Source organism: Canis aureus, chromosome 3 (assembly GCF_053574225.1).
Source record: "Canis aureus isolate CA01 chromosome 3, VMU_Caureus_v.1.0, whole genome shotgun sequence".
Classification (NCBI taxonomy): Eukaryota; Metazoa; Chordata; class Mammalia; order Carnivora; family Canidae; genus Canis; species Canis aureus.
The window spans coordinates 52,341,050-52,366,135 of NC_135613.1; the positions used below are offsets into that span (position 1 = coordinate 52,341,050).

General features: G+C 45.1%; 1 protein-coding gene across 14 annotated transcripts in view; it reads right to left on the bottom strand.

Annotated features, from left to right (window-relative positions):
- Positions 1-4,485: 4,485 nt before the first annotated feature.
- Positions 4,486-25,086, bottom strand: part of MYOCD (myocardin) — a 99,966-nt gene continuing 79,365 nt past the window's right edge. For 13 of the 14 annotated variants that reach the window (XM_077892598.1, XM_077892608.1, XM_077892596.1 and 10 more), the window contains 5 exons: positions 19,504-20,448; positions 16,538-16,681; positions 15,403-15,534; positions 12,818-12,875; positions 4,486-10,332 (listed from right to left, as the gene is read on the bottom strand). In XM_077892598.1, the coding sequence (XP_077748724.1) occupies positions 9,779-10,332; positions 12,818-12,875; positions 15,403-15,534; positions 16,538-16,681; positions 19,504-20,448 (1,833 nt within the window). In that variant the 3' untranslated portion in view covers positions 4,486-9,778. The remainder of the gene's footprint in view (positions 10,333-12,817; positions 12,876-15,402; positions 15,535-16,537; positions 16,682-19,503; positions 20,449-25,086) is intronic. The other variant, XM_077892597.1, reaches the window with a different exon arrangement.

The following is a 25,086-nucleotide window of genomic DNA, read 5'->3' on the forward strand; positions in this document are numbered from 1 at the left end:
ATCTCAACCTTAAAAATTGTGTGATTCCCAAAATAAATCTAGATAGATGCCATACATTTGTGTATGAATATCTATATAGGTTTCTATATAGAATATTTATAGATGTGTCTTTATAGTTTTATCTGTATTTTTATGGAGATACACATATCTAAAGATCTTTTAAAAATATTTTTTTTATTTAAATTCAGTTTGCCAACATATAGTAATACCCGGTGCTCATCACCTCATGTACCCCCCCCTTAATGCCCATCACCCAGTTACCCCATCCCATCACCCACCTTCCCTTCTGCAACCCTTTGTTTCCCAGAGTTAGGAATCTCTTATGGTTTGTCTTCCTCTCTAATTTTTCTCCACTCACTCAGTTCCCCCCACTTCCCTTACAGCCCCTTTATTCCTCTATCTCTATCTCTATCTATCTCTATCTGCACGTATCCTATCAGTTCTCTTTCTCTGGAAAATCATGACTAATGCAGTATTGAAGCAATATTGTATTAGTCAACATCAATTGCCTGGGTCCACTTGTAGTTTCTGACCCACCTCTTTCTGCCTCTAATCTGTCAACCATACAGCTCACCATTTTACCTCTGTTTTAATCATACCCTCAATTACTCAGTTCTGTTTTCTTTCTTCCACGTCTATTCCTGCAGCATCCTTAACTTGGCTCAAGGCACCTCTCTGCCTTCTCTGCTTCTGCTGCTGGGCTGCCGATGTTGTTAATGGAAAGTCCCACCATTGTGCAGAGAAGGATCTCTGGCCTCTGGCTAAGTTTTCCAATTGTGCCCTACCCATCCTTCTAGATATCCTGATCACTTCTTGCTCTTTCTGCTGCTCTTACATCAGCTTCCTCCATTTTTATTAAAACTTGTACTCCACTTTTCTTCTCCCCAATCAATGCACGCTGTCTCTTCCTCTTGTTTTAAGTATGAAATAGAAGCCACCATATGACAACTCCCTTGGTGTCTTACCACCACACCTGTCAACACACCCACATCTCCACCCACCCTCTTTTTTCTTTCCTGCCACGATAGACATTTCTCCCCTCTTCAAAAGGCAACTCAACCTCAATACCATTCTCTACCACCTTCTCTCTTGGGTATACTACATATTTCATAATAGCTTTTAAGTTAGCTCAAAATCTCTCCTCTTGAAAATCAGTCCTTTAGGGATGCCTGGGTGGCTTAGTTGGTTAGATAGCTGCCTTTGGCTCAGGTCATGATCTCAGGGTCCTAGGATCGAGCCCTCTGTTGGGCTCTCCACTCAGTGGGGAGTCTCCCTCCCCCTCTCCCTCTGCCATTCTTCCTGCCTGTACTCTCTTGCTTTCTCTCAAATAACTAAATAAAATCTTTTTAAAAAATCAGTCCTTTGACTGGTTTTGACTCTGCTATGGCCATCTTCTTCCCCACATCACCATACTTCTTGAAAGGCATGCCTGGATTCCTTGTGTCTACTTCCTTACCTCTATTTAATTCTTCAGTCTATGCCACCTCTCTTCACCACAGCCCCCAAGATGCTCTCAACTTGATTAACAATCACCTCCTTATCACTTTATCATGCAACAGCCTTCTACCCTTATCTACAGAACATGGCAGCATTCGATATGATTAAAGATTCCTTCTTCCTTGAAATTTTCTCCCACCTCAGTGTCTGGGGTATTGTCAGCTCCTGGTTTTTCTCCTGGTTTTATAGCAACTCTCTTTCCTCTTTCCTTTGCCAATATCTTACACATTGGGCTTCCTTGGCACTGCTTTTTTCTTCTCACTGCACACATTGTGTAGGTCAGAGCCATTCCCATGACTTCCACTATCTCCTGAATATGGGCTACTCCCATATCTAAATTTCAATGGAATGGCACTCTGAGGTCCAGACCTCTCTAGTGAAGACTTTTGACATGCGCATGTGCCCCAGACACTAGAAACTCAGAAATCAAATGCACAATTTTTCCTATCAAGTAGCTATTCCTCGCGCTGGCCTTTTGTCTATGTGAATGGAATTAATATACACTCAACATCCAACATCCAACTATCCCTCCCATTCCAAATCCTCTTCACTATCCACATCTGATGATCCATCCCATACTTCCATTTCATTAACAAGTTTCAAACAACCTTCATGTCTCTATTCTCACTACCATTTTCTGAGTAGAGTTACTATCTACCTGTTGGCTAGTTTATCACAACAGATTCTTAAGTTGCCACTTTCACTCATACCCCACCCTCACCCCATCATTATTCTAAATCCAATATATTGGGTTACTCATCATTTCACTTTAAGTTCTCAGGGCACCAATGATTTATCAGACTTAATTCACACGATGACTGGGCTGCCTTTCCCTTATCCTACCATTCCAATTCATTTCCATGCTGTAGAATTCTCTTTCTAAAGTGTGTAAGGATTATTATAGCAATTCCTTGCTTAAAACTATTCATTGAGGCCCTATGGGTTTAAAATTCATTCATTCATTTATTTATTTTAAATATTTTCATTGATTTATTTGAGAGAGAGAGTATGAGTGGGGGGAGGGGGAGGGACAGAGGGAGAGAGAGAAGCAGACTCGATCCCAGGACTTCATGACCTGAGGCAAAGGCAACCACTTCACAGACTGAGGCAACCAGACTTCCCTAAAGTTCATACTTTTAAAGCTTGTAAGTTCATGTTCTTCAACATTTGTTATCAGGCCCTTCATGGTTTGGCCCCTATTGAATTACACCAATCCCCTCTCCAAACTCATATGTTGAAGTCCTAATCCCTGCTACCTCAGAATGTGACCTTATCTGAAGAGAGGGTCTTTACAGAGGTGATCAAGTTAAAAATGAGGTCTTTAGGGTGGGGCCTAATCCAACATGACCAATGTCCTTATAAAAAGGGGAAATTTGCTTACAGAGACGCAGTATAACAGAAAGGAAAACAACGTGAAGATTCAGGGAGAATGCGATGTGAACACAAAGACAGCCATCTGTAAGCCAAGGTGGGAGGCATATAATGAATCCTTCCTTTGCAGCTCTCAGAAGAAACCAACCCTGCCAACACTTTGACTTTGGACTTCTAGTTTGAGATGATAAATTTTTGCCACTCAATTTGTGGCATTTTGTTTTGCAGTCCCAGCAAACGAATAGAGCTCCTCCCACATCTCCACCCTGAAACCTGCCTTCCCCACCTTCTTGCTTCAATAGCTAGCCAATCTGAACTTCTTATAGCCCCTGAATATGGTAAATTCTCATTTATTTTCAAGCCTTTGTATAGCCTGTTCCCTCTGCCTGGAATGCATGTAATGCTTTTGCTATGTCATTAGTGGTCTCCTCTGGAGAGTCCTCGACCATCCTGTCTACCTAAGATTTTACGAAATGCCTATAACACATTCTATATGGGAGTAGTATGCACTTACTCCCATGTAAGCACTTACCAAACTATGTTGTCATTCTTTATCACCTCCGCCAGATAACAAAATTCTTGAAGGTAGGGATTGTGTGTTGGAAATCTACAGTTTGTGCCTCTTCAGCACCTGTTCCTCCTTTTGCTAATAGCAACTCAATTTTCCCTTAGAAAAATCTCACTTTCTCTACTGCCAGCCCATGAGATTCAAATGATCCCACCCTACAGCTCAGGGATGAGTGGGAGATCCAGACCCTGTGAGTGAATGTGTACCTCATTCTCAGGGCCACAGAGATGGATTCCAGGATGGGCCCACTGAGAGAGAGCTGTGAGATTTCTGCTGTGACTCTTAGGAAAGAGAGAATCTTTTTACTAGAATTGCTAATCTGAAGGATGGACATCTAGGACTTCTGACAATCTGTGTGTCCTTCTTGCTTCTACATGGGGAGAACCCACCAGAAAGTAAGAGCAGAAAAAAAAGTAAGAGCGGAGCAGGGAAGCATGATCAAAGCATGGCATGAAGCAAGATCAAATACTCTAAATTAGGGCTTAGTATCCCCATTCCAGGGCTCTTTTCACAATATATCAGTTCCTGCACACAGTTTACATATTCACTGATGGGAAAAAAAAAAAAAACAGGAATAAATTGAGGAAGGTAAATCAAATAAAAACTGAGCCTTACTTGGGGAGGGGGGTGGTCTATGTGTATCTTTGATGCCCCATTCATTATGCATTTGCTACACTGATGAAAACATCGAGTTGGCTAAGTTGTGTGTGCTCATGTATTTTTACAGCATGTTTGTGACAGGAGAGTCTCCTCCTTTCCACGAAAGTCTTCATCGTATTAGTGTCAGTAGTAAATACAAGTGAGACGTGTACTGTTTGAGATCAGGGGTTTTGGAGAGAAAAACATTTGGCTGCTGGCTCTATATTTCAAGTATAGAACCTTAAACAATTGGCTGAGCCACTCAGAGCCTCAGTTTCTTCATAGGTAAAATGGAAATAATAGTAGTTTCATGGTGCCATTGCACACACACACGATATAGGACCCGTGAAGGGTGTGGCATAGTGCCTGGTGTATCATACAGTCAGGGGGAGAAAAAAAAATCTCATGTCTTTTTTCAAAATAAACATTTTATTTAAAAATATATTTATATATTTTTTAAAAGAACACATGCCAACTTTGATATCTTAGCCGTTGCTTCTTTTCCTGGCAATCCACATTTCTTTCTGGTATTGTATAGTTCGGTAAAGGAGACCAATGTGAGCACAATACAGAGGTCCCCACAGAGAATAAATGCTGGCTTTTTTTTTTTTTTTCTTTTCTTTGCAAAGCACCTCTTTGGGTTTCTCCAAGGGAGAGTTTCAAGCACCCTTTTTCCTCACTGCAGGACCACTGGAGGGGAACTCTAGGAGGCAGTGTGGGTTCCCTTCCTTTGGAAAACGCTAGAATAACATCCAGGATCCCCATCATTATACTTTCCTCTTCCGTAAACACTCTGGAGATGTTAAACCATTTATAAAGGAAACTCATGTGATCAGTGTCCATGATGGGAGGTGATGAAAGAAGCTCAAGAGATGTTCAGGAGTTTGTTGGTCCTAATCCATTGGGGGGAAATCACCAAATCCTAGAATCAGAAGGAAGCTTACTTGTATGTTATCAGCTCTAGTGATCTTATTCCAATTTCCCTGGTAAACAGAGGAGAGCGAAATTCCTCCCAGATCTCTCCCTATCTTGAAATCATCTTCTAGTGCCTAGTCTCAGCCTAGCCAGGGGTCCTCTGAAAATGTGGATTCTAGAATCAAAGCCAGCTCCTTAACACAACCGGAGCAGCTCTTGGAACCATAGGACCATCTTGTTCCAGAACCATCTAAGAAAGAACTAGAATTTCAGCAGCTGAAACACCCTGCTGGTTTAGACTGGATTTATAGGAAAACAAAGACCCCAGACTCTTTTCACTTTGAGTTCTCTCATCCCTGACAGCAAACTGGGTGCCAGCCCTTGTGGGCTTCCCCAGTGGCAAATGAAGGCCTGGGTGGGGGGCAGGGCAGCAAGTGCTTTCCTCCTAATGGCTCATGTGGGAACTCTTTCCCCCCCAAATGTCCCTTTTGCATAGAGACCTAGTTATAAAAGGCAAAGACAGGGGCTGGGAGCAATAATAATAATAATAATAATAATAATAATAATAATAATAATAATAATAAAAGCTTCCTTCATCTTTCCCTGATTTTCAAGGTGTTTCTGTATCTGGCAATGAGAACAAACCCTAAAGCTCTCACAGATGGTTTAAGTGGTGGGGGAAATGGAGAGAACTCCCAAGTGCTATGCTGCTGTTTGACCCCAGAGACAAGCAAAAAAAAAAAAAAAAAAAAAGTTACTGTGGGTGATAACTTGTGGCAGAAAAAGGGCCTTCTACTCTCACTTCTGGAAAAATGAAGGATTTCACACACACACACACACACACACACACACACCCTTTTGTTTTGTTTTGTTTTGTTTTAATTAGAGCTAAAGGTTTCTGGTTTGAGGACTGGGAGATTCCCAGTGTTCTTGCTTGTAGGAAGCACAGCTCCCCCATCACTGAATTTGAACCATGTGTATTTTGTCAGGTTAGTAGTGGATGTCTGGTGTGCCTGGCACAGGTCAGACATCAGGTTAGTTGTCCATTGGATGAGGAAACTGGATGCCGGAGCTTTCAGTGGGCCAGCATTTGTTTCTGGAAGAGCTAATGGAGTTTAAATATATTTTGAAAAGGACTGTCTTGAATGCTTGGGATAAGTTTTTTGAGTGTTTTTCCAGATTAGAAATAAATGTCTTTTAATCGTGAAAGCCACCAGTGCACAGACCCTTGACTATTCAGGTGGAAAGTCTCTTGGCTTCCCTCTCTTTCTTTCCTCCTTCCCTCCCTCTCTCCATCCCTTCCTTCTTTCCTTTCTCCCCTCCTTCCTTCCCTTCTTCCATCCTTCGCTTCCTTCCTTCCTCCTTCTCTCCCTCTCCTCATAACAGAATGAGTGTTGTCTTAATAATATTGTTAGAAGCAGGGCTACTGCTAATGAGCACCAGCTTAATGAGAGCATTTACACAAAGGCATTTTCTGACTCTGTTGGGTAAGTTTGAACCCATGGGGCTGCAGCCACATTGGGATTGGTACAAACTCTGTGTAGGTCTGCTTCACCACGGTGTGTGTGTGTGTGTGTGTGTGTGTGCATGCACACACGCATGTGCACTAGGAGCCTAGAGAAAACAATGTGTGGTTATCTCCAGGCTCTGAGAGCATTAAGAAACTCGAACGTGGCCATCTTCAGAAGTCTCTGTGCATCTCCCAGTCATGCCCAAATGATCTCCAGAAAAGAGGATGCACTTAAGAGTTTAAAAGTACTTAAAATAAAAACGCCCAATAGGAGACAGATGAATTAGCATGGTCTAGCTGGTCCACTGGGTGCAGCCAACTTCTTCAATTTTCTCCCAGGTATCCCTGGTTTGATACAGTAAATCTCCCATCTGATCTATGGAGAGACAGAGTGAATATCATACGTGGAGCCTGTGGGTGGGTGGGGGCTGAGACCAAGAATCCAGGGGTCCGCTCTGTGCTAAGTGTGTCAGATGGCAGTAGCAATATCCTTTGTTGGCTGTGATGTGTGTGTGTCGGTGCTGGTAATTCCTACAAAGGTCTTAATGAAAATGCACAGTCTTAAAGTACAGCATCCTCCCTACCAAGTCTAGTCCTTCTGCTAGAAATACCTCAGGTAGGGACACTACAAGTTTGTTTTCCGAAGGCAGCAAGGTGAGGGGCGGGGGGAAGAGCATAAAAATTGCACAATGTGGCACATGAAAAATGTACTGACCAGCAAGCTTCATCAAGATCCAAGTAAAGCTTCAACATCAGAGGGACAAATGTGAGGAAAGCGTTAATAAGATTTTCTTCCCCGTAGCCTCACCTCCATGGAAAAGACTGGTAATTCTTCCCTCTTGATTTTTGGTTCTGATGAATGACATAAAGGCAAAATGAAAAATGTACCATGTGAATGTCTGAAAGCACAACGCAGGTCAAGGAGTGTAAAACCGGGTTTCGTGTCTCTTTGATGCTTTTCTACGAGAGACTGTATTTACCATTCCCAGCAACTCATGGTGAAGCTGTTCAGTCATTCCACATCCATATCCCTTGTCAAGATGAGCGTGTTCATGGGAAGCAAGTGGCTGTGAGTCATCAGGCTAGAGTCGTTAGTCATACACAGAGAGGCAACATGCAGTCTGTTGATGAATCAGGAACTCATAGTGAGAAAGGCCGAGTATCATTTCACAGCAAATTGGGGCTTGAGGGCTTTTGGTATAGAACTCTCCATAACACTGCATTTCAAGACACGTACAAATATACACACGTGTGCAGACCTACACATATGCACATATATATGCACACATATATACACACATACATATGCATATGTATATCTCTATACACACACGCATACCTGCCCCCACAAAAGACTGGGCAGCTTTCAGAGCAGCAGTCCCCCCCCAAAACACTCTGTGTTCACACATGTTTACAAGCTAACAACGGAATGACTTCTGAATCTTTGGTTTATCAAAAAGAGAACTTCTAAAATCACAACATTTTTGGTTATCTTCTCCATAAGTGCACAGTGAATATTATTATTATTTTTTTTACAAAAGAAGAAAACAGTGCCTTAGTGATTTAAATTAAAAAAAACCAACAACAACAACAAACCAACCAACCAGCAATAGCTACTTTCTACAGCATGCAACACTATGAGACGGTGAGTTGGAGCCACAGTGAGCTTGAGAGAGACCGTCCTGCCATTTGAGTTTTTCAACTCCCAGCAAAAGCACGAGGTAATGAGGAATGCACACAAGACCATCGTCTTCCTTCTTTCCTTCGTGTTCCATGCGCAACCGTGTTTTCTTTTACTGACTCAGACCTGAAACACTCTCTCCTTGTAAGTATAATTCAGATCTATCTTTACAATGTAATGGTTTCCAATTTCCCCAAAACCACCCAAATCAATGATTGCTATGAATCAAAATGGGAGCAGAATGAGCTTTGAGAATGATGGGCCACGTCACCAGTTTTTTTCCCCCAAGGACATTCTTTCGGCCTTTTTCTTTCTTTCTTTCTTTCTTTCTTTCTTTTTTTTTTTTCCAGCAAATGATGCATACGGAGAATGAGTTCTCTGGGAGAACCTGGTGTTTTAGCCTTTTAAAATATGGCTTTATTAGGGGTATGGCAGCTTGTTAGATCTGAGGAGTCCCTCTTGATATTGGGGCAGAAAGAGTTTCAAAAGAAGAGCAAGAAGAGATTGGTATCTTGAAAGAAAAGTGGGAGAAAGATAAACTGAAGTAGACCACCAACCCCCTCCCCCCCCCAAAAAAGTTGGATCTCCCTAAATAGTTATCCTGTTGTACTAATCAATGGTACTTATTCTCATGACACATGAAACAGTGATTTTTAGGCCTGTCTGAACGATTCCTGGTATGGCTTCCTGAAGCTAGAGATAGTCTTCTCTTCTGCTTATGGGGTCACTTTCAGTCTTTGAAACTAAAGGGGGTTGTGTTGGGGAACCTTCAATGGCAGGAGGCTTTGAGTTTTGTTGGAGTTTTGGTTCTTGACTGTTTCATGGTACTTATCACCACAGAGACAGTTGGAAGTGATCTAGCTACTGGCTGGCAAAGAAGGGAAATTCTGGGTAGGGTTCTTTGGACCAGATATAGGTTAGTTGTTATCTGGGATCACACAGAGTCCTGGGTTAAGGCCTGGAACCACCCCAAGGGGGCAGCTTTGCGGCCAGGGGACACTGAGTTGACTTCCTTTCCCTGGGAACGGACTGGTTCTGTCTCTCTACTTTACCTCAAAAACCTAACTGAAGTTGAGCCTGACTTCTGTTTTGAGAGACAAGGAGGGAAGTGATAGGAAGCAGCCTCCACCACGAGTATATCTTCCAGAAACAGTGATGGTCATGCTATAACCCCTAGACATCTTTCCATAGTATGTCTCATAAATTCACGAGAGAGGCTTACCATGTGAGATCTTGCCCGAACCATGCCCGCGAAAAATTATGGGCCACGAGAATATTGGTGTTTGAAAAGGCAGTGAAAGAATTTCTTTTTGGGGGTGGGGTGGGGGTGGGGGCATTCTTGATCTGAGAAAGCACATTCTGGAATGCATTGCTGAAATCATTAGCAGTCACTGACTGTTGGTGAATATTACATTATATATATAAAGACTCCTATTTGTTCTCGCTGATGGTCACAGAAGTCTCCACGGTTTCTTTGCAATTCCCTTGTCCTCTTCCTCTCCTCCTCCTGCTTTTGGATGGTATGAGTGTCTTTGGTTGTGTGCTGTCCCCCGCGGGACTCCCAGCGGTCTTCCTCAGCGCCCCGGCCTCGGGCGCCCTACCATTGCTGTAAGTGCAGGTCCATGGGGGAATTCAGGTTGAGATCCGTGACATCCAGGAAATCAATGTTAAAGATGCTGGGGCCGCCCGTGCCGAGGGAGCTAAAGCTCGGGGTGGAGCTGGGCGGAGTGAGGTCCAGCCACTCCATGGTCTCCCACGGGGATTCGGTAAAGCTGAGCTGCAGCCCGCTGCTGTCCACAGACGAGGGCGAGAACTGAGTCTGCATTGGGGACAGGGGGCCCGGCAAGATCTCGTGTGCGCTGAACAGCTCCTCTGCAGCCTTCCCGGACAATCCATCCACGATCCCATCGAAAGGAGGCTCCTCGCTCCCAATTTTGAGAAGGGCGACATCGCTCACCTTTCCTAAGGGGCTCTGGGAATTTAATAAGACTTCAAGGTGCTCGTCGCTGTCGGCGCCGTAGGGGTCGAAGGAGAGCTGGGCCCCCGAGGACGAGGGCTTGGCGAGGGCAGCAGTGGGGCTCCGGGAGGACCCGGCTATCTTGGGGACTTTCTGAAGACACGAATGATCCTCTCTAGCGTCGGCTGGCATTTCTGGTGGCAAAACACAACGGGAACTGTTAAATGGCTTCAAGTGGAACAGGCTACATAGGATGGATCTTGGGTGTGTGTGTGTGTGTGTGTGTGTGTGTGTATTTTAAGATTGTATGTATTTATTCATGAGAGACCCAGAGAGAGAGGCAGAGACACAGGCAGAGGGAGAAGCAGGGTCCGTGCAGGGAGCCCAATGTGAGACTTGATCCCAGGACCCCAGGATCACACCCTGAGCCAAAGGCAGACGCTTAACCACTGAGCCACCCAGGCGTCCCTACATAGGATGGATCTTTGGAACAAAGGAGTCACATTTAGACATGAGAGATGGCCTTTCTGGTCACTGCTTCTTCACCCAGTCTCATCCTCGAAAGTGCTCCTTCTGTGCCCAGTTCTTCTCTCCCGTCCCTCCCCAAACACTTTCTATGTGGCAGTTCCGCTCTCATCAGCCACCTCTCCAAGAAGGTCCCTTGACCTGCTCCTTCACTGACACCTGGCTGTCCCCAAGGACACTGCATCCTCCTTACAGTCTCAGTGGGGGAGCCAGAGGTGAGTCATCAGGCGCCACACCACTGCCACCTTCTGATTGTCACCCTCGGCATCCTCCTGCCAGCTCCTCGGTGGTTTCGGTGGTTTTGAGGGTTGCGCCGCCATCCCCGCTGGTCATCTCCGGGTCCCCCTCCCACAGGCACTGAAAACCCCATTCCCCAGTTCACTGCCCTTCCCACTTCAGCTCTTGTCCTTCTCTGTGACTTCGGCATCCTGGGAAGGGGCTGAGTGTCCAGTGGCCTCCCAGTGCCTTGACACCCTACCGCCTCCACTCCAGTGCTCCCTCCATTCCCACTCTGTTGGACACCCTAGAGCCCCAAATACTGCATCCCCTGGAAGCTCAATCTCAAGCAAAATCTCCCCTCTCCACCCATCCCCTCCCATTCCTCTAGTTCATTTATTAAGCACCCTGTGATGACAGTTTCTCAGCCACTTGGGGTCACTGCAGTCTAGACTCTAGTACTTTCTCCATCCAGCAACCCCCTTGGCTCTCGCTTCTTTTCCTGCCTAGCCAGAATGCTCTGCTCCACCATCATAGCTCCATCTTATAAATATTCTCAATCCCTTTGCTCTTTTCTCCTTGCATCATATTCCTGTGGCAAAACCCCACACCTAGGGGCACCCGGGTGGCTCAGTCGGTTAAGCGTCTGCCTTCAGCTCAGGTCATGATCTCCGGGTCCTGGAATCAAGCCCTGCATGGGGCTCCCCACTCCATGGGGAGTCTGCCTCTTCTTCTCCACCTCTCCACCGCGCTCATGCTTGCTCAAATAAATAAAATCTTTAAAAAAAAAAAAAAGCCACACCTGGATGAATCTTGGTTGCAAGAGAAAAATGACACAATGGAGCTGACTGGTCTCACTTTAGATTCATGATCACAATCCTATCAGTGGCACTTAATACAGCCTAGAACTCTACTGTGCTTCCCCAGAGAATTCATTCATGAGGGATTTATAACTGTCCTTGAATGGTTCTTCGGTCCTCCAATTTCCCATGCTCTCCTCCTGCACCCTTACCTTTGCTGATCTGGCCATAGATTTTATTAAAAATATAGGGTGTCTGACATCACCCTCTCCTCTGTCTGCTACAAAAACTTACAAAGATACACACACCCATGCCCATCTTTTTCTTCTTCCTCTTGTTACGATGTAGGAATTACCTGTTCACTTGCCTGTTGTCCATCTGCCTTCCCAGACTGCAAGCTCCACAAAGGTGGGGACTTGGTCTGGTGCGGCCCTGAACCTAGTACCATGTCTGGCCACTCCTTCCCCAAACCTTAAAGTTCTTATCGAAAGGCTTGGCCCTGCGGTGTGTTTGTTTGGTTTTTCCTATCTACATGTTCTCCTTATATGATTTTAATGCATCTGTGTGGTTTCAAATTCTGGGCATATGCCATGTAATTCTTTTAAAAATAAAGGAATGACCAAAAAGGAGGCAAAATGAACATGCTGATCTTTCTTTCTTTCTTTCTTTCTTTCTTTCTTTCTTTCTTTCTTTCTTTCTTTCAAGCCTGGAATGACATCTGAGCATGAATGGACCATCCAGCAGGAGATTACTAATTGAATTTCATTTTGGGTAGGTAGCACAAAACTTGCTTTGTCTGCTCTCTTCTTCTTCTTAACAGGTTAGGGAGATTGGGATTGGAAAGGCAGAGAGAAATGGGAAGAACAAGAGGAAGCGCTCAGGGAAATAGTGATTGGGTTGGGAATGCAAACTGGCACAATGATTGGTGAGCAAGCTCCTAGGACAGAGGGACAAAAGTCGCTGAGGGAGTCAGCCGCTGTGCCTGGACGGCGAGCTCATGTGAAGTGACACCGTACCTGTTCATGGCTTTTGGCTCTGACCTCCAGTGCACACCTGACCTTGGTCCCAAGGGTTTATGTGCCCCCAGAGCACATGCAGGTGCAAAGGATCCCAGGGGGCAACACATAGGCAGTCTTACCTCCACTTTCAATGAGGACATCGAGGAGCTCATCCATCTGCTGACTCCGAGTCATTTGCTGTTGCAAAGTAAGCAGAGGAGAACAGAGAAGTGAGAAGGTGGCCTACCTCTTCCGTGGGAGATCTTGAAGCAGGGCTACAGAATTTCGAACTAGGTTTGGTTAAGGAGGGTTTTCTTCTTAATTGTGGTAAAATACACACAGCATTAACATTTATCATCACAATCATTTTTAAGCATCCAGACATTCACATTATCCTGTGACCATCCCCATCATCTGTCTTCCAGAACTTTATCATCTTCCCAAGCTGGAACTCTGTCCCCATCAAACATGAACTCCCCATCCTCCTCCCGCCAACCCCCGACAACTACCATTCTGCTTCCTGTTCCCACGAATCTGACAAATCTGATACCTCCTAGAAGTGGATTCATACAGTGTATTTCCTTTGATTACTGGTTTGCTTCACTCAGTATAATATCCTCCAGCTTCCTCCATGTTGAGACATGTGTTAGAATCTCTTTTCTTGTTAAGACTGACTAGCATTGGGACACCTCAGTGGCTCAGTTGTTGAGTGGTGGCTCAGTGGTTAAGCATCTACCTTTGGCTCAGGGTGTGACCCTGGGGTCCTGGGATCGAGTCCCACATCGGGCTCTCCGCAGGGATCCTGCTTCTCCCTCTGCCTGTGTCTCTGCCTCTCTCTCTCTGTGTCTCTCATGGATAAATAAATAAAATCTCAAAAAAAAAAAAAAAAAAAAGACTGACAGACTGACTAGTATTAATTCTGTATTTTTTTTTAAAGAATTTATTTATTTATTTGACACACACACACAGATAAAGCACAAGTAGAGGAAGCCGCAGGCAGAGGGAGAGGGAGAAGCAGATTCCCCACTGAGCAGGGTCCCCCCAATTCGGGGCTCCATCCCAGGACCTTGAGATCATGACCTGAGCCAAAGGCAGACGCTTAACCGACGGAGCCACCAGGCACCCCTTAAATCTATGTATTCACCCCATTTTGGTTAATCATTCATCCATCGATGGCCACTTGGGTTGCTTCTCCCCGTTTGTGAATGATGCTGCTGTGAACATGACGATAATTGGCTGATCACACGAATAAAGCTCAGTGTTCATTTCAGACAGGAAAGCTCCTGAAACAACCTATAGCAAGAGAAGGGGAGAAGGACGCAGAGTGCTCCCCACAAGAGTCCTTCAGAGTGAGTTCGGCTGAGAGGCTTCTATCCCAGGAGCAGGGCTTCTTAATACACAGAGAGTATAGACGTCTTTCTCACTTTGAAGTGACAGATCTGCCTCCTGTTGGGGGGCTGTGACTCATGCTTTCCTGGTTCCTCACTGCAAGGGCCTATGGAACCTGTAGACACTTGTAAGGTATATGCTCCTTCCCTCTGGCTCATCTGAGTTGTATGGTAGAGTCTTATTTATGGAAGTCCACTTTGCTTGATCTTTTCCTTTTCTTTTGAAACCATAAAGGATCTGTGGATGCTTCACAGATACCAGAGGCAGAAAATGGGGAGAAGAGGGGCACATACCGATCTCTTGCCCCTGAGAGCCCACTCCCGGTACACAAAGGCAACAATAATCGATACCACGGGAGCGCTGCTCAGAGAACGAGTCACCTGCCAGTCCAGAAGGCATTAGATGTCTACAGGGTCTGGCAGGTAATGGAAATGAGCCAAATATAGAACAGGATAGAGGGATAGAATGCACAACCAGTGCTGTGGTTCAAGGAGGCAGTGGATACTTTGTCCTCCCATAGAAATGTGGCTCTGCTGTTGCTAGATCCTCTCATTTTTTTCAGAAATGAGAAAGCCTACTTTTCGCCTAAAATCTCCTGACATTTAAAAATACTCTTTAAGCCAAGTGAAACCTAACTGCAAGCTGAATTTGATCTGTGGGACACCAGCATGCAGCAGCTGACGTAATCCTTCCTTGCGAGGTCAGGCGCATACAAAGGGCCATCTGATTTTTTTTTTCCAAGCCCAGACCATTTGAAACAGAAGATCATTAACTGCTTTCCTTTTTTTTTTTTTTTTTTTTTACCTTTTATTTGGAAAATTTCCCAACATAAATGACAGTAGAGTCATGATGATGACGGTCATCAATACTTTGCCAGGATCACAGAATTCTGAAACTAAGAACGAACCTAACAAAAGTATCACACTGACACAACTGCTCCCCTCTACCTGAGTACCTACTTCCTGCCTGGACAATGGGGTAAAAGTGCTACACTCTCTAGAATCCTTACAAAGTAGATAGGGACCCTATTTTATATCACAGAAGTTGAGGACTTGTCCAACCTTATTGACAGTGGCAGCTGGTACAGCTGACGCCGAGTCCAGGGGCCTGGATGCCCAGCGGAACCTCTTCTCGGCCTGCCTTGCACACCTTCTGTGCACTGTGCACCCGCAACATCTTCCTGCAATTAGCCTTCCAGGCCCTTTGCCCATTTTCATCGAGGGATTCCTGACTCACTCAATGTCACCATCTACAAACTGCATGAAGCTCAATGATGAAAAACAATGTCTATTTAGGCCACCTGCTTCTCGACAGAGGACACATCTTGCAAAGTTACCTGCTTTACGGCATCTTCATAGGATGGAGGCTGGGTTATCTCTGGAACTGCTGAAGTTGACTTGGAAAAAGTTGGGGATGGAATTGAAAACTTTGGCCCTGTCTTATCGGAAGAAGAGTGTAAACCAGCCATCTGTGGGGGTACAAGGCAGAGAGAGAGTCAACTCATGTGTTGGAAATGGCACGGCTTCTGTTTTTATAAACTCCAGGCTCGATTTTTGGAAAAATTGATATGAGGGGAAAACAAAAGAGTTAGGGGTTAGAAAACAGCCCTGATATATTGACAGTAGTTCACATCATGGGCATATCATAGGTGGATCATAGTCCATATCTGAGGGCACGTTAGGATGGCAGATTCATTTCTCCCTCTAGGATGAACCCTCTTTGCCTGGGAGAAAAGGATATAAAGTAAGAGTCCAGTTCAACGCGAAGAAGCCCATAACCCCAGGAATTCCCAGAGTACTTTACTGCCTAGGGCATTTCATTCCTAACGGGGTGCATGCATCTGCAGAGAGGGGGAGGCATTGCTGGGGTATCTCTTTAGGAACCAGCCTTGTGTATTATGAGTGTTCTACGGTGTGCCTGGGGCATCTCAGGGTCTCTGTTCCCAAAGGACGCCTTGTGGCAGGTAGCGCTTCTGCATCATGGCCATCTTGCTTGTCTTCTTCTTATCACCTCCGCATTAGTCTGTGGAACTCCCATACCCTGGTTCTCTCCCATCCCTAATTTTCACCTGCTGGTATGTATCACCTTGTCTTTTTCCCCACTGAGACACAGCACTGTGACTCAAACTCTCTGCACTGTTCTAGACCTTTCCACAGATCCACATACCTTCTGCTTTCTCAGGCATTATTTTCCCATGTGCCGCTATCCCAATCTTCAACACCACAGAAACTGGTTGGTTTGCCGTGTTCTTTCACAAACAAACCACGCTAATTTTAGTGCTCGTGATTTCTAGGACAACCCCGGGAGATGGCTCCGTGGAACACCCTATCTGTACATCCATGTCAGCCTGTTCAAGTAGATTTGTTTTTTATCTAACATGTACTTGTTTCTGCTTTTGAACCTCCTCATTTGGAGGACAAAGCCGCAGAAGAGGGGAGAGGCAACATTTACATCTTTTCCCAGGTGCCTACCTTTGGCTGGACACCTGGGCTTTTGGGACGAGAGCTGCCCCCAGCACCATGACTGCTGTCTGCCTGGGCTCCAGAGAAAGGCGGGTGGAGGCTGGAAGGCTGGGGAGAGAAGCTTGCAGGATGGCTCTCATGTGCCCCTGAGTTCTGAAAGGAAGAAACAACCAATGAAGTGGCCTCCAGCTGCATATTTGAGGGCTTTTGCTGAGAATCCTGTCCCTACCCTGGGTCTTATCTTTGCAAATCTCCCTAAATCTCATTATCAAAGTCTCAAATCTGGCTTTATACACACCCACCTATTGCTCAAAAACCTTCCATGGCTCTAGTCAGCCACAGCATTGGGTCTCCCCCTGTAACCACTGTTCAACATGCTTCAGGTCAGGTCCCACTCCCTTCAAAAGCTTATGTTCTACTAATTCCTCCCCAAACTTCCCTCAGCATGCCTTGCACATCATACTTCCCTGTCTTTCCCCACACAGAATGCTCTTTTACCAGGACACCTGGGTGGCTCAGTGCTTGAGTGTCTTTTTTCAACTTAGGGTATGATCCTGGGGTCCTGGGATCGAGTCCCACATCGGGCTCCCTGCATGGAGCCTGCTTCTCCCTCTGCCTGTGTCTCTGCCTCTCTCTGTGTGTCTCTCATGGATAAATAAATAAAGTTTAAAAAAAAAGCTCTTTTCCCTACTCTTCCTTTCTTTTTTCTTTCTTTCTTTTTTTATTTTTTAGCTCTACCCTTCTCATTGAGTCCAACCCTTTTGCAAAACCTTCCTGAACAAACAAAAACCAAAAAACCAAAAAAAAAAAAAAAAAAAAAATCAAAACCCTCCTGGACCTTTCTAGTCCTTCATGACCAATCCACTTCCCCCACCCTCCCCAACACTTCATGCAGCGTTTGATGCCAGAAGCACACATCAGGCATGTTCTTCTGTATTGCTCTTTATCTTTTTACCATGTAACTTGTCCATGTTCTCAGAGAGTGCTTTGTAAACTATGAATCACTGCACAAATGTTAGTTCTTCTTGAGAGCATCCATAGCGTTAGAATGGTCTTAGGGTCCGGAGCTGTGTTTCCAGAACTATTTTTACCTTTGTTGCCTAGGACACTGTGCTCTCCGTAAACGTTGTCAACAGTGATGCTAATCCAGGCGAGGTCCCCACCCCTCCCAGAGTGCCCACTCAGGAGTGGACATAGTTTGCTTGAATGTGTTCCTCTGGCCAGTGCATAAAAGCATATTCCCATTATCTATGGCCACACCCCATATTACCAGAGTCCATAACATCCAGTGTGTGAAAGGCATGTCCTTTAGAATCAGCTAACCCTGGGTCCCTGTGATCCTGGACACCTGGTTTAACCTCCTTGAGCCTCATCTTCCTCAGTGGCAAATAAAGAATAAGGAATTGGAGCTCAGAAAGCTGTGACAATTAACGGGATCACTCAGAGGCATACCTCTTAACACTGGTCATGTGGCAGGATCCAGTGATGGGGGGTATGTTCCTATTTCCTTTCCCATAATGTAGATTTCAGAATTTCTGATGATATCACTTTTTTAAAAAGATTTATTTATTCATGAGAGACACACAGAGAGAGACACAGGCAGAGGGAGAAGCAGGCTCCCTGCGGGGAGCCCAACACGGGACACGATCCCAGGACCCCAGGATCACGACCTGAGCTGAAGGTAGATGCTCAACCGCTGAGTCACCCAGGCGTCCCTGATGATGTCATTTTCTTTCTCAGAGAGGCTTAAGTAGACTTTCCTAATGACTCCTGAGCTACGTGGATAAGGAAAGTGTCTCATGATCGCCTTGGTTGAGTCTTTGAACTAGTTACTCCCGTAAGCCGTCTCTACAACTGCCTCCCATTCTGCTCCAGCCACATAGGCCTTCCTTCTTCTTCTTTTCTTCTTCTTCTTCTTCTTCTTCTTCTTCTTCTTCTTCTTCTTCTTCTTCAAGATTTTATGTATTTATTCATGAGACAGAGACAGAGAGAGAGAGAGAGAGAGAGGCAGAGACACAGGCAGAGGGAGAAGCAGGCTCCATGCAGGGAGCCCAATGCAGGACTCGATCCCGGGTCTCCAGGATCACGCCCTGGGCCAAAGGCAGTGCTAAACCGCTGAGCCACCTGGGCTGCCCGGACCTTCCTTCTGATCTCTGAATATTCCACACACAACCCCCACCCTGGGGCCCCTGTGCTTAGGATTCTTCCTTTACCCCAAATATTCACCAGGCTCTCTCCCTTACCTCCTCAAATGGCCCTGGATTTAAAGTTTTTGATTTAAAGTTGCAAATCTGAAAATGTCCTGCCACCAGCCCTCTCTGCTTTCTCTCCATAAGATCTATCATCTCCTAATACATCATATATTTCACCTGTTTATTTTATTTGCTGTCTGTCTTCCCATGAGAATAGGGATTTCTGTTTGGCTAGTACAGCACTCATCCCCAGAGACGAGAGCAGGGCCTGGCACACAGGAGGTGCTCAGTAACTCTCTGCACTGTGCAGACCAATAGATGGAGAGAACAGGAGGGGCTGGTAACTTCCCCTTTGGCTCTCTTGAGGAACTGGTTTGGCCTGTGGTAAGGCTTTATACCAACGAGTCCTGAAAAGGGGGGTTGGCAATCCGGCCCACCACCTGTTTGGATAAATGAAGTTTTACTGGAGCACAGCCATTTGCATTCCTTTACAAGTTGTGCACATCTCTGTTCATGACACAAGAGTCCTGCTGAGTGGTTGTGACACAGGCCCACACGGCCCACGAAGGCACAATAGTCATCATGAGCCCTTTACAAGACAGTCTTGCCAACCTCAACCTCAGAGAGGGGAGTCTGGTCTACCACCAAGACGGGAAGTTGCTTTTGGGCTTCTGGTAAACCCTTTCCGTTAAAACTTCCAGTGTGGGCTCTGGAGGCCTCAGCAAGCCACGCCCCACATCCAGAAAGCAGGGGTGCATGGGGGGCATGGGCAGGAGTTCCTACCTGTGCAGTACACACCTGGCCGCTGACAGGTGAGGAGATCCTGTGCCCTTCTCCTTGGGCGCCTGAAGAGGAGGGCAGGAAGTAATGGTTGTTGGGTGATGGGGGCAAACTGATGTGCTGCGGGCTTTTGACAGCCCCCAGGGGCGAGTGCTGAGGGGAGCACTGGGGGCTGAGAAACGTGGAAGGCAGCGCGTCGCTGGGCCCCGAGGAGGCCTCGGCGCAGGGAGCAGGCCCCAGGGGCCGGCGCCCAGCCGCTTCGCAGGCCTGCGCTTGGCCCTCTGAGCCGTGGCCTTGTCTCTTCCCAGATCTCTGCTGGGGCGCGAAGGGACAGCTGGAGACGGCGTCCTCCTGCTTGATGGGGACGGCCAGGAAGGGCGGCGGTGGCGGCTTCTCGGGGCAGTGGCTCCTTTTCTGCTTCTGCAGCTGCAACCTCAGCTCCTCCACGTGGCGCTGCTCCTGCTGCAGCTTCCAGGTGAGCTCGTTGATCACCTTCTGCTTCTCCACGAGCATCTTGTCCTTCTCCGAGTCCAGCCCGTCCAGCTCGGGGGCGAGGGGGCCCCCGTTCAGGCTGCTCAGGAGGCTTTCCTCGGTGCACGCGTGGACCGGGGACGGGTGCAGGCAGAGGGACGGGGACGCGTCGTTGAAGGTGTCGGGCAGGGACCCGGCCCCCGACAGGTCGGACGAGGCGGGCGAGATCGGGGGGCTGGAGCTGGTGCTGCCAAAGTGGTAGAAGCCGTTGGATAAGGCGCTGGTGGTCGGGGAGGACTGGTAGCCGGGCAGCGAGCTGCTGGGCGTCACGGGGAAAGTGACCGTGGTTATGTCACCGAAGTTGGCCACGGGGTTCCCAGAACAGTCCTGGAAAGGCCGCAGCCGGTCCATGAGGGCCGTCTTGGTGCCGGACACCGGCAGCCCCCGGATTCGAAGCTGCTGTCTTAACTCAGAGACCTGCAGAAACCGGGAGTGGTGAGTGCACCGTTTTTAAGGACTGTCTTTAAAAACACAAAAAGTATTACATCAGCTTTAAAACATCACAGTGGGCTTTTACAACATCCGCTTTCCTATTACTTGGTGACCCCCATCCCTGCCCTGCCCTTGATAGCAATAGGTTTTGCACCGTGCTTTTTTTTTTTTTTTCCCCCACGATCCCAGAATCCTAGAAATGTATAGCCCACGTGAACCACAGAGGTCACCTACTCTACTACTTTCCCACCCCCATCCTGGTCCTCGCCCCATCTTACGGCTGGGAAGACTGATCTCTGCTTGGGTTTAGCCATCAGCAGGTCAGGCTGAGACTCCAGGTCTTCTGCTCCTAGGTCACCCCTTTCCCTGGCAGGTTCTTTCTGTCCTGAGTTCTCCAACTTGAACAGGTGAGGGAACCTCAAGCCCCCAAAATATAGCACAGACAACCCAGCCCAGCCCTGAATTTCTGCTTCAGTGGGGCTGGGGTGGAGACTGAGAGTGTACATTTTTAATGGGTTCCCAAGGGATCCTGATGCCACTGGTCCTAGGATCAGTTTTTGAGAACTATGGTTCTCCATTAACACCTATATCTTGTTTTTTTTTTTTTCTTTTTTAAGATTTTACTTATTTATTCACGAGGGACAGAGAGAGAGAGAGAAAGAGAGAGAGGCAGAGATACAGGCAGAGGGAGAAGCAGGCTCCCTGCAGGGAGCCTTGCAGGACTCGGTCCCGGGACTCTGGGATCATGACCTGAGCCAAAGGGAGATGCTCAACCACGGAGCCACCCAGGAGGCCCTGTTTTTGTTTTTTAAGGATTTATTTATTTATCTTGAGCGAGAGAGCCTGATGCAGGGCTTGATCCCACCACCCGAGATCATGACCTGAGCTGAAATCAAGAGTTGGAGGTTCAACCAACTAAGTCATCCAGACACCCCACTTATGTCCTAATTTTTTCCCTTTTTAAAAATTTAAATTCAATTTGCCAACAGATAGTATGACACTCAGCTTACATCCATATTTTAATAACTGGTTAGATAATAGTCACATACTGAGAGAGAGCATGCCAGGATAAGACCATCGGTTCAAATCCTGACCTTGCCTCTTACTAGCTCAGTGATCACTGTGTGTCCATTTCCCTTCTGCAAAACAGAGACAATCATATTGACCTTATATGTTTTTGTGAGGATTAAAATGGCTTAACAATTGTAAAGTGCTCGGAATAGAGTCTCACAAATGGTTAGTGTGGTATAAGCGTTTGCCATGATTATGTTGATTTACATGGAATAATTTCATCCCTGCATTTTTTATAATTTTCATCAATGATAAGCTACAGATATCTAAAAGTATGGGAACTAAATTAATCATACCGTCTATGAATGATGGAATACTTAAATCCATTAAAACTGATGCTAAATACATTTATATATTTATTTATTTGTTGACATACCATAATGAATAACTGTTTATGGTATATTTTTAAGTGAAAAGTAGTTTGAATGGTTGATTCTATTTTTCTAAGAATTATATAAATTTGTGTGTATGTATATAGGTATTTAAACCTATGCTTGCAGATGAAAATATGTGGATAAACATAGGCTAAAGTGTTAACAATGCTTCTCTCTATCTCTGCATCCTAAACATTTCACATATTACTTTTGTAATTAAAACAGGAAACATTAAATATCTAAGAGTCAGTAATTCCATAAAACACCTAGAAGAGCATATAGGGAAATATTCTTCTGATATTCTGCAGGGAAAGTTCTTTTGAGCCTAAAAGCAAAGAAGGTGATCCTAAAAATACTGACGACAAAAATCAAAAACCCCTATAAGTCAAAAACACCAAAGGAAAATGCAAATGCTGATAGCAGCCTCAGACAAAAATAATTGCAGGACAAATAATAAAGTGTTAGTAAGCTCGATGTACCAAGTGTGCCTAACAAACCCCTGAAATAAATCAACACAAATGGGAAATGGGCGTGGTCACAGATGAAAGATACATTTTTTTTAAAACGGCCAATAATGTACATGTACCAGCAGTAGTAATCCAAATAAATAAGTATAGACATATTTCTGCACTCATCAGATTGACAAAGGAATTAATTACACTTTGCATTATTGAAACAGCAGCAAAAATGAGCAAATAAAAATTTGTTTTTTAAAAAAGTTTCTTAATACCTTGTTATTCCAGTGTGGTCCTTAGACCACCAGCTCTGACGGCATCTGAAGACGTGTTAGAAATGCAGACACTCAGGCCTCCTCCCCACATCTACTGAATCAGAACCTATATTTTACCCGGAGCCCCAGGTGGTTTAGTGTGTACATTCATGCTTGAAAAATGTTGCCTCAGCACTGTTTCTGGCGGTAGATTGGCACAAACATTCAGGACAGAAATTTTTACAATATGTAACTCTTTGGCAAGAATTTTAGTATTTTGGGGGGACAAAATCGCTGGGTGGCTCAGCGATTGAGCGTCTGCCTTTGGGCTCAGGGCGTGATCCCCGGTCCTGGGACCGAGTCCCTCGTCGGGCTCCCTGCACAGAGCCTGCTTCTCCCTCTGCCTGTGTCTCTGCCTCTCTCTGTGTGTCTCTCATGAATAAATATATAAAATCTTTAAAAAAATTAAAAAATTAAGTTTACAAGGAAATATATTCTGCAATGCTATCTGTGGGTCAATTATCTTTTAAAATACTCTTTATTTCTCCCTATACTATCATGTTTCAATAGTAAATAATTACTTTATAATCACTTAGAGGTTATTTTAAAAGGATTATAACAACTCACTCTGCCGCAGGTGTAAGCATACCATCACCCCCTTCGTCTTTCTGGTATTGTTTTGTCATTTTCTCTCAGATTTGCTGGGTTGAAAAAGTGAAGAATGGCAACTCATTATTGTTTTAACTTTGAATTACTTAAAATTAATGAGTTCTATGTTTATTTTTAGAATATGTTCTGACACTGAATATTTTAAACTACATCATTAAATAATGAAGCTCATATTCCAAAATAACCTGAATAATTGTTGAATTTAGTTTACCTTACATTTCAGAGTATTATGCTGTGTGGGCTTGCTTGGGACAAAGGTTTGTGTACACTCACTGATGTTTTTTAATTGCCAATCACTCTTTCAACTGCATATTATGGAAAATGTCGAACATATATAAAAGTTGATAAAAAAGTATAACAAACCCATGTACCCATCAACCAGCTTCAACAACAATCCATCCATGCCCAGCCTTGATTCATTTAGACCTCAAACCACTTCCACTCCATTTCCTGAATTATTTTGAAGTACATCACACAATTTGATCTGTAAATATTTTGATATCTTTCCTTAAAAAATAAGTGCATTAAAAAAGCATGGATCAAAGGCCATTATCATAACTAAAAACCCACATGAACAATTATTTCTTAATATCCATCATATTTTTCCCAGTTTTTACATTTCCCATTATTTTCTTGTTTCTCCCTCATGCTATCATGCTCTCTGGCTCTCCAGTTTCTTAGATACATGAAAAAAAAAAAAAAAAAAAAAACCAACCACATACTACATTAGTAAAAAAGTACATATACTATGATGTTACCACGTATACATAAAAAAAAAAAAAAAAGATTTATTTATTTATTTATTTGAGAGAGAGTGAGCAAGAGTTGGGGTCGGGGCAGAGGGAGAGGGAGAATCTTAAGCAGGCTCCCTGCTGAGTGCGGAGGCTCCATCTCATGATCCCAAGATCATGACCCTGAGCCAAAACCAAGAGTTGGATTCTAGGGACACCTGGGTGGCTCAGTGGTTGAGCGCCTGCCTTCAGCTCAGGGCATGACTCTGGGGTCCCGGGATTGAGTTCCACATTGGGCTCCCCACAGGGAGCCTGCTACTCCCTCTGCCTGTGTCTCTGCCTCTCTTTGTGTGTCTTTCATGAATAAATAAATAAAATCTTAAAAAAAAAAAAGAGTCAGACGCTTAACTGCTTCACCCAGGTGCCCCCCACGTATAACTTTTAATGAGAAATCAAACTCTTTTTCTCAGTGCTTTTCCCCTTTTACTCTTTTTAAGTAAAACATAAGCATCTGGGGAGAACAACCACCTTTGATACCTTATCTTTCCGATTGCCTGTTGTAAGGGTCACCTTCATTAATTCCTCCTATTTCTTCCTTTTCCAAGGAAGGAGGTGGTTATATCACTTGCTTCCTTTATTCCCCTTCTCTCCTTCCACCCTTTCCACTCTTTCCAATTGCTCTCCTTCCATCTCTTTCAGTCTTGTGGCTTCAACGAACCACCCTACTTTCCAGACGATTCCAAAATTTCTGTGCCTAGCCTGACAACACAGTTGAGCTGACCTAGGTTGGTATGTTTCTAACTGCTTGGAAACTGGATAGACTTTCCCTCTTGGTTGTCCTGATGGTACTTATGACTCAATTTCCCCAAACTGAATGCCAATACCCCTTCAGATCACTTCCCCATTCTATCCTCCTGTTTCCTGCCCCTGGTATCCCAATCCTGAGTGATACCTCTCCTCATTCACCCAGTGGCCAAGTCCAATTAAGGTTTCTCCATCTGTCCATCCCCTTTTCCATCCTCATCTTGAGTGACAAAAGAAAACCTTTGAGATCACTCAATTAAAAATG